Source organism: Pygoscelis adeliae, unplaced genomic scaffold (assembly GCF_000699105.1).
Source record: "Pygoscelis adeliae isolate BGI_AS28 unplaced genomic scaffold, ASM69910v1 Scaffold72, whole genome shotgun sequence".
Taxonomy (NCBI): domain Eukaryota; kingdom Metazoa; phylum Chordata; class Aves; order Sphenisciformes; family Spheniscidae; genus Pygoscelis; species Pygoscelis adeliae.
Window position 1 is genome coordinate 4,505,620 of NW_008824286.1, and position 9,267 is coordinate 4,514,886.

The following is a 9,267-nucleotide window of genomic DNA, read 5'->3' on the forward strand; positions in this document are numbered from 1 at the left end:
CTGCTTTCACGGTACCGTCAGGAAAACGTAAAGCTTACGTGCGTTATGTTCTCAGCAGCTACCGGTGCGAGTCATTGCTAATTACTGACAATCTTTCGGGTGCGCTGCTTGAACAAATTGCGTCTTCGCCCGGGCAGGTAGTGCCACGGGCTCTCTCACGCTTTTTGCTCTGTCGTGGTGGTTTCGCGCTGCCGCAGCCCGTTGTGATGTTACTGTAGCTGTCAATTCGCTTCGCTGCTCTGTGAAAAAGATTGCTGCCCCGTGTTTGCTTCGCTGTCCTGTTAAATAGAACTCTCCTTATTTCGTTTCAGTTCCAACGCCGAATTCAGCCAGGTCACTTGACCTTGGTGTTTTTGTATGTCAAATACGTTCCCTTGTGTGCAGACTAGAAGCAAAGGCCTGTGGTATCAGCATGATGCTTACTGCCCTTTCATGTATTTAAGCATTTCTAGTTTAAATGTTGCAGGTTGTCCTTATAACAGCCTGCTTTTGTAAGCATACCTGCGTACGTGCGCATGCGTGCTTACCTATGCAGCTGAGCCGTAAACATAAGTTTGTTTTTTCCTCATAAATTCGGCTAGTTCAGTGGTTCTAAACCATTTGGACTTAGTTTCTCTTTGTGGTGCAAATGCACAACGCCCAAACTCGTAACTCTGAGGCTCCTGAAGATGTTGTGGTTCACCACACTGCACACCTTGCTGGCGCCGGTTACTGGTCATCTGCGGGCTAGTCTGGGAATTGCTGCTTTTGTTTATGTCAGCGTGACTGGGGTTTTTAATAGCTCCTAGCTTTGGCAATGATAATACAGCCTTTGCTTCTGCAGGTAAACAGTCATTATTTATTTGTTCCTTGAGGTTTGTGATGAGACTTTTTTTCCTGGACAGCGTACCTCTTAACGGGGTGAGACTATTTAAAAGGTAGAGGTAGTAAAAACAATAGCTAGGCATAACACTTGAACATATGTCAGTATTCCTAGGTAACTGTAGCATTAAAATCCTCTCCTACTTGTAAAGGCCTGTTCTCCCCATACAGAAATCACTGGTCTTTGAGTATGAGCAGTTAAATTCTTGCTTATTTTCTGGTTAAAATGGAATCTTAATGATCCATCTATCTGGTTGTCAGTTAATAATAAACTGGCTGCAAATTAATGAGCAGTCTCATTGCTTGTCTTCATACTGTGGCTGCTTACCCGACTTCTTTCTGTATGGTTTGAAACTCTGTATTCTGCATCCATTAATGATTGTGTGTGATATACAGCTGGGAAGGAAGCTCGCCCACAGAATTTCTGCTCATCTGTTCTCTGTCCTGGGAGATTTTCCCTACTACATATACACATGGGGCTTTTATTTTGATAGGTTTTATAATTGTACTCAATTTAAATTTGAATTCTGGTTGCAGGTGAGTTTATGTGAAAATTGCTTATCCCTTTTAGCAGGAACCACCTTTGTTTCTGTGCAGCACTTAGTAGAGTAGGATCTGGGGGGTTCTAGGCTCTGCTGCATCGCAAATATTACTAGGGATATCGTTTGCCTATTTTCAGTATAAAAACAGACGGCAATGTACATGAAATTGTCTTAGAGTATCGTTTAAATGTCCTCTCAGTGGCTTAAGTCAAGACTGTTGCTGTACATTAACTTCTGTTTCTTCACAGGCTGCGTGCAATTTCATCAAATCTCGCGTGGACTCCAGCAGTGTTGATTCCCTCTTCTACGCTGCACAGTCCATCCGGGTCCTGTCTGGCTGCGAGGTGCGTTTGGAGCCCTGAGCTCTGAAGACAGATGTTACCAAGGCAGCACTTACCTTGATCTTCTTCTTGGTTTTATTTTATGCATAGTCTACTTTCAGTTTCTTCTAGTGGGTCGTACTCTCTTGTGTCTTAGGTAAATAACTTACAGAGTGTCTGCGAGTACCTTTACAAGGCAAAGTGTAAAGATATAAAGCAAGTATTTGGCCCAGGGTGATTCTGAGGGGATGTTCCTTATTAAACATTGGTGGCTGAGAAAAAAGGAGCCAGCACATTTTAATAGAATTCACAGCAGCCGTGTCAGTTAAAACCTCTTTGGGTGGGTGGTAAACTGTTTGGAGGTAAACCTTGTGTTGAAACACTGCAGTGACACAAATGCAGCCCACCCTTGCTGAGTTGTGGGTGGGTTATCCAAGCCCCGTTTTTCATCAGTACCACCGGCTGCTGCACAGTGATGTGAAGCCAGATGAAAAGCAGTAGCAGGTTACCAGGATAAATCTGAATCGTGGATTATCCTGACTAACTGATAGTTGAGAGCAAAACTTAGGGATTTAATTAATTAAACTAAAAGGTAACAGATGATAAAGGGCTTTTTCCCAAAAGTTTGCAGTAGTTCACCAGTCAAGTGTGTTGCTCCAGGAAGAAATCAGTGGTGACTAGAAGGCTTTGTGTTTTTTAAGCGTGAATCAACATGTTCCCTGTGCTCTTCCTCAGGTTACCATTTCAAATGAGACCAGGGAGCTGCTGCTTGCAGCTGTCAGCGAGGATTCCTCAGTCACCCAGATCTTCCACGCCGTTGGGGCCCTGAGTGGCTTTGGCCTTCCTTTAGCATCTCAGGAAGCACTTAGTGCTCTTACTGCTCGTCTTAGCAAAGAAGAAAATGTGCTGGCGTAAGTCTTTCAGATGGAAATGATTCACTGTTGCATGTTTATCTTCTAAGCAGTTGGATTTTGGAGTAAAGGGTATTTTAACACTTAAGTTTTGTAATATAGATGTAGTAGAGTAGGTGCTGTGTTTTCGTTTGATGTATTTGTCCAGTTCATTGTTGTCCCTCTGGGGGAATGAAAAATAGGTTTTTGGGCTATTTTTTCTGTGTGATTTTTGCAAATGAGCGTATGTATTCAGTTTAGTTCAAGAATAAAGGTCAGTAAAGAGGACACATCCCAAAGAAGCCTCCTCTTTCAAAAAGATTCACAACAAATTTTTTACTTAATACCCAGCCATGGTTCTGTGTCATTTATGGTGGCACTAGACTTGATGCTCTTCCTCAGCCCTGTCGTTTGTAGGTTGGGACGCCTGTACTCTGAGGTGGAAAAAACGTGCCAGTAAGCAGAAGGGATCTTGGCATTTATCACCAAAGAATTAAGTAATTTTACTGCAAAAGGAGAGAATAGGGATTTCCTTAAAAGCTAGGGAAGAAAGGGAAACTTTAAAACTTGCTTTGTTGACCAAAAAAAATGGATTCCTGGAAGCCTCAGTAGCAAGTCTGGGGGTCTGGGCTATGCAGGGATCAAAGTGGTTTCTTCTCTGCCTTTGAATCTGAGTTTATTGCAGCGCTGATGCAGCTAAAGTGGCGTTCCCTAATGAATTCTAAGTTTCCACTAAATCGCTTCAGATTCTTTGCCTTGAGTCAACTGAATGCAGTAACAGCTGTTTTACACTTCATTCAGAATAGAAACTGTAGTTGCTTTGATTTGAATGATGCTTGGCTTTTAAGGAAGGAAAATCATACAGTTGTTTGGTTTTGTTTGTTGTTGTTTAAGAACCATCCAGGCTTTGGAGACGGCATCTTACTTGTCCCAGCAGGCAGATCTAAGTGGCATTGTGGAGGAGATAGAGGTAGGAACACACTACGCTCTCTAATTATTCAGGAATTTGTTAGACCTCTGGAGTGCTAAAAGATGTATTAATGTGAAACACAAAATGAAAAACCAACCTGGCTAATTCCTTGCCTGCATGATGTGGGTTGGCTTGGCTCTTCCTTTCCAGCGGATATTTCTTCTGGAATTTTAACTGTTTCACAGTGGACTGAGACACAGAAAGTCATGACTTTTAAATATAATTAAATCCACCAAAGGCTGAAGGTTTCTTTTTCTTCCTGTTTCTAAATTACTATTACAAAATACCTCAGTGATCCCATACAGATACGCTTGATTACAGGCCTAACAGTGGAGTTAACTTCTGTGGATCTGCTAGAATGCAATTTAAATTTTAATAACTCTCTCTGTCAGGATCTTGTTGCTCGCCTGGATGACTTGGGTGGAGTTTATCTGCAGTTTGAAGAAGGAATTGAGACTACTGCACTGTTTGTTGCTGCTGCCTATAAGCTGTCGGACCACGTGGGTACGGAGCCAGCCATGAAGGAGGTCTGTAGCTGCGTTTTCCTCCCTTGCACACCGTAGCTGACAAAAAGGATCTGCCTAGTCCCTATTGCAAGACGCTGGTATAGCTGGGTAGAATTTCTGCTGGAAAAAATAATGAGCGCACTCAGTGAAGAGCGCATTCATCTCAGAGTGAATGCTAAGTAACAGAATCCAGGAGAAAATTCTACCTTCAAGATCACAGGCTGAATTTGGTTTGGTTTTTTTCTTTCAAATGTACAGAAGGAAATTGCAAGGGAGGCCTAGTTTTTCTTTGTTTATTGAGACAAGCTGTTGAAAAAAAAGCCTCTTATTTCAGAGCTTGTTCTGGTATTTGGCACTTGTCTAGCACTTCCCAGCATTTCAAAGAGTTTTGCAAACGTTATTTACCTGTGAAGAAACACAGGCACCCTAGTTTGGGGTGCCCAAAAGGGAGACAACGTTAGTATCATACACCTACAGGAATCCAGATGCAAAAACTTGTTGCCTAAAATGAAAGCCTGGAAATTCCTTTAGAGCTTGGTTAAGCTAGAAATCATTACTGCAAGCTATCCACTTAATGTATTTTTTTTCCACAACAGGTTAACTGAGTTAGATGTACTTTTGATTGAGAGTGGCAGCTCCCTAAAGCACAAGTCAAAGTGGCAGGGTTGAGACAGAAGCCAGTGTAAGACATCTGAGTTCATTCCTGGCTCTCTTCCATGCTGCTGCCAAACAGACTAATCCAAAGTAATTTTGATGTCAATTTTTGAGGTGGTGATTCTGCTACACACAATTCAAACTGTCAGCGTCCAAATGATGTTTAGAAAAAAGACCAATTAAGGAAAATTGTTTAGTGTTGTTTCAGAATTGTGCTGTCAGAAGTGCTATTGTTGGGGCTTAAAGCTTTATCTCTTGCGAATGGTGAGAGTGCCTCCAGAATGCCACAAAACTCACTTTAAAAATTAACACGTAGTATTTGAAAAAATAGCTCCCTTTTTTTTTCCCTCACAATTTAAATGAGTGTCAGTTGCCGGTTAAGGTCTGGAGCTATGCCATGACCTCCATATAAATGAAAAACACTGCAGGATTTGTGCTGTGAGGGAGTTTTTTGTAGCTTCTGTCTGGATGCTTTCTCTAGTTATGTCATGTACGTTGGCGCTCATTAATACAAATACGAGGGTGGAAATTTGAGAGGCAGTGGATTTCATTTAAAAGTGTTCTTTGTAGGTTACTGAATTGTATGCCTATTGCTTTATTTGGGATTGTCTTTGATTATTCTCATTTCTGATTAGAATTTAGCCCACAATCCTTTGCTTGGATCAAAGCACAGGTAACCAAACCCTCTGTTTTCCAGACTAGCAGGGAGTAATGGAAGAATCTGAAAAATATGGCATACCCTGCGGAGTGTGGCGCAGACGCGCTAACCGTACGAAGTCAGACTGGAAAACCAGCTGGGGGACTCCGTCCCACTCCTACTTCGGAGAGAACAAATTAGCTTTGGCACATCCCAGAGCCAGAGCTGGCTCTGTGCTCCTGGTGGTACTGCTTTAAAGCTAATCCTCTTAGCTTGAGGACACTGCTGAGCCTAAGGGGATAAGCCTGCATGGGCCTAGTCTGGCTCCTTCCAGAGCCATTAGGATGCTTTGCATCACCTCTCCGTGGCCTTCCCAGCTTGGCAGGTAGCCAGGACATCTAGCCTAGTCCTTCTCCACTGTATGAAGACAATTGTACGGCTCCTGGAGCCAAATTGTCTTTTTGCAGCTGCATGCAGTCGGGATAGTTGAGCTGATGGCATCTTCCATTCTGAAACACGTAGTTTGAAGAGGTAGAGCCAAATTCTGGTCTTGCAAGTTTTCAGCACAATTACAGCGATTGTGGTTGGAACCTCCCAGCCCAGAATAAGAATGCTAATGTGACATTCAAAAGGTAGCTAATTTTGGGTTACCTCATAAATTGAGTTATTTTTAAAGCAAATGGGAAATTAAGCAGTCTTTGTGAGTGATGTTTTTATTAATAACATTACACTGAGCCAGTTTGCAATGTTGTGATAAGCTGCTGGTGCTTATATGTGGTTTGCTTTTCCTCTTTCAGGATCAAATTATCCAGTTGATGAATGCAATTTTTAGCAAGAAAAACTTTGAGACGCTCTCGGAGGCCTTCAGCGTTGCTTGTGCCGTGGGTTCTTTATCCCGGAACCGCTACCACTTGCCTGTCATTATTGTCCCCGATGGGCCTGCAGCTGTGTCTCACCATCAGCCCATACTCAGGGTGAGTCCTTAGCCCCAAATCTTAATTCATCTCTTGGCTCAGTCTTTAGTGCTGTAGGTCTGGGCTGACTGAATGTGTAAGGTGATGTCTTTCACTTTTAGCTCCAGGACTCAGGTTCCAGTAGATCTGGGGTTTTAGTGCTTTTATGGAGGGATTCTTAGGAACCTCTGCTTACCCAGGGCCTACCAGACGCCACCTCGAGAAGGCACTGTGTGGAAGTCAGCTCTGCTGATTACAAACTTCAGCTCTCCCGGTTATGTTAGAAAGAACTAGGTGAATTTGGGGTGCTGGGCAGGGGAGAATCCTGGGTGTATAATGCAGAGGGGTAGTGAGTCGTCTGTGCTCCTGCATTCCTTCTGGCACAACGGGTTTCACAGAAATTCTTGTTTTTCTCTTGTAGCTACAAGTGACCGATGTTATGTCCCAGCCACTGACTCAAGCTTCTGTAAAGCTTGACTACGCCAAGTCTGCATCTAGCAAAGCCACTGTCCTTCAACAGACAGCATTTGCTCTGTCAGGGTAAGAATATAATCTCATTTTTACAGTTTGTAAGGCAAACAGGTGTTATTTCAACAGTGTTGGACTTATTTTCCTTATGTGTTCTTCCACCGGAGAGATGTCTGTATGATGGAAAACTCAAAATGCTGTAGTTGCGTTTGGTTGGTAACAGGTGACTGAGCGCGTTTGGTAGCGATGGTGAATTTCTGTTGCTTTTTCTTTTGATTGGGAGTGGGGAATTGCAATGTTCTTCTGACTTCGGAGGCACTTTGGAGAATTCTTTTCCTGCTGCTCTTAGCCATGTTAGCTTTGTGGTGCATTTGTCTGTTTGCTTGCTTAATCTAGCATATTTGGAGACTTCTTGGTAGCAAGAATAGATTACCTATTTGTAGGATGCTGTTAGTGTCCTAGAGGATATTTAACACCTTGCTTTTTTTTTTTACAGAGACATCTTTGAGCTGAACTTCATGAATGTGAAACCTGCAAGTGGATATTATGATTTCTCTATCAGTGTGGATGGAGATAAGCGATTTATTGCTAACAAAGTTGAGGTGGGTATACTTTTTGATGGCATTTTAATTCTGTGCCTATTCACTGAAACAGCTTTTTATTTATACCTGTTAAGGATGTTGCCCGTTATATGGCATTTTTATCACATGTTTTTCTGTAATGCATTGGATTTTGACTCAGGATTATGACCAGCAACCAGATTAATATATGATCAAAAGAGATTTGTGTAAATTTCAAAATTGACTTATCACTTAGATGCTGATCTGACAGCATATGAACAAAGGCTAACAGTGGGAGTGTTTATATAGCAGCCCAAAGTAGCTATGCAAAACCGATTACTAAGAATGTTAGTTCTTCAGAGCATTCAAGATTTGAGTCTGTAAATCTCAAGGCTTGGCTAGCAGTTGTCTGGTGATTGCCTGATGTATGGAAGCTCAGCATTTGTTGTTGTCTGTTTATATAAGCTCTAGAGCTCTAGAAAAGAGTCAAGGGGTCTTTTGGCATCTCCTAACTGTGTATATGGTGATGCTTTTGTAGTGGAGAAACAGTGATCAATGCAAATGAAGTCTTCATTTCATGTATACATACCCCCTTTTTGGTGGCAAAAGCTGTTATACCACACCTTTCTGAAGAAGAGTTTTATATAAACACTCAGAGTTTTACTTTCCTCAAGTTTGTTACAGTGAGAAGAACGGGACCTCTGTGACTATTCATGTAGTCGCCCCAGTGTCAACAGCTGCAAATGCTCTTCTCCAGTGATGTCTATTCCCAGGGTTAGTTTTTGCCCTCAATTGCCTATTTAAAGAAAAGATTAGTTTTTAAAGTCTTCCAGCATAGTCAGCTTGGAGTGGAGTAAGACACTTATTTACAACTGCTGACCTTTAGTCTGTGTATCAAATTGGTGTTGTCATTGTAGTAGTAATGGCACTTAGGAGTGTCAAAAGGGGATTGATTGGTCCTGCTTAAGCTCGCTGCTGGCACACAGAGGTACCGGTAGGAATGCATTAACGCTGGGGCAGCTTTGTGTGAACAGCTTCTAATAAGACACATTGTTATGGGGGAGGACTGCTGGGGGAACTGCTTTTTTTTCCTTACTGTTATTAGCATTAATTGTCCTTAATGCACCATCGTTTTGACAGTAATGAGCTAAACCAGTGGGTTATTACTCCAGGCAGAGACTACATTTCCTGGCATTAAAATATTTGAGAGATGTTTGTGTACTGTTCAGTTGGAGGGGCTGTGTGCAGCAGCTCTGAGTTGCCTTCACATAACTTTTTAAAAATGAATATTTCATTAGTCCATCTTTCTTTGCTCCCATCTTGGAACAAACTAAGGCTTTTGCAAAGTTAGCCTGAATAGTCTACATGTTAATGGATCCATTTTCAGGGGTAACCTCTATCTTAAATTACACTTTTTGTTGTAAAGGAACTACCAAGATTGTTGCGTTTGAAGTCTGACCCGAATAGTTTGATTTATGTTTTTGCGTATTTTTCCCACAGGTTCCCTGTGAATTATTTTTCAGGGTGAGGGTGTGGGGCTGGTTCACATGAGCAAACCTGTAATAACAAATTGTAGTATATGATGAAAAATATCTTGGCAATGGAACTTTAATTCTCCAGGGGAGCATTTGTAAGCTGTGAGAACAAATGTGCTAATTAAAAACTACAGACTGCAGTAACTGCTTATGTTTGAGAGAAGGATTGAAATCAGTCAAACCCACCGAGGTTCACTGCCTGGATGGTCTGTGGTTTGGGACTGGGGAGAGGGCAGGAAGTCATTTCTCTGCTTGGGGCTTACACTGGGCTTAGCACAAAGGAGAGTGATAAATGGCAGGGCCTTATTGGCTGCCCTGCACTAAGTGATAAATGCTGTGGCTCCGAAGGAAGGCTTGCTGAACAAAGTGCA

At 42.2% G+C, this 9,267-nt stretch overlaps 1 protein-coding gene across 1 annotated transcript in view; it reads left to right on the top strand.

Annotated features, from left to right (window-relative positions):
- The window catches only part of RPN2 (ribophorin II), a 105,705-nt gene that overhangs the window by 86,007 nt on the left and 10,431 nt on the right, over nucleotides 1–9,267 (top strand). The window contains exons 2-8 of the mRNA XM_009318705.1: nucleotides 1,652–1,747; nucleotides 2,459–2,634; nucleotides 3,508–3,583; nucleotides 3,976–4,110; nucleotides 6,178–6,354; nucleotides 6,755–6,873; nucleotides 7,298–7,403. Coding sequence (XP_009316980.1) covers nucleotides 1,652–1,747; nucleotides 2,459–2,634; nucleotides 3,508–3,583; nucleotides 3,976–4,110; nucleotides 6,178–6,354; nucleotides 6,755–6,873; nucleotides 7,298–7,403 — 885 coding nt within the window. The remainder of the gene's footprint in view (nucleotides 1–1,651; nucleotides 1,748–2,458; nucleotides 2,635–3,507; nucleotides 3,584–3,975; nucleotides 4,111–6,177; nucleotides 6,355–6,754; nucleotides 6,874–7,297; nucleotides 7,404–9,267) is intronic.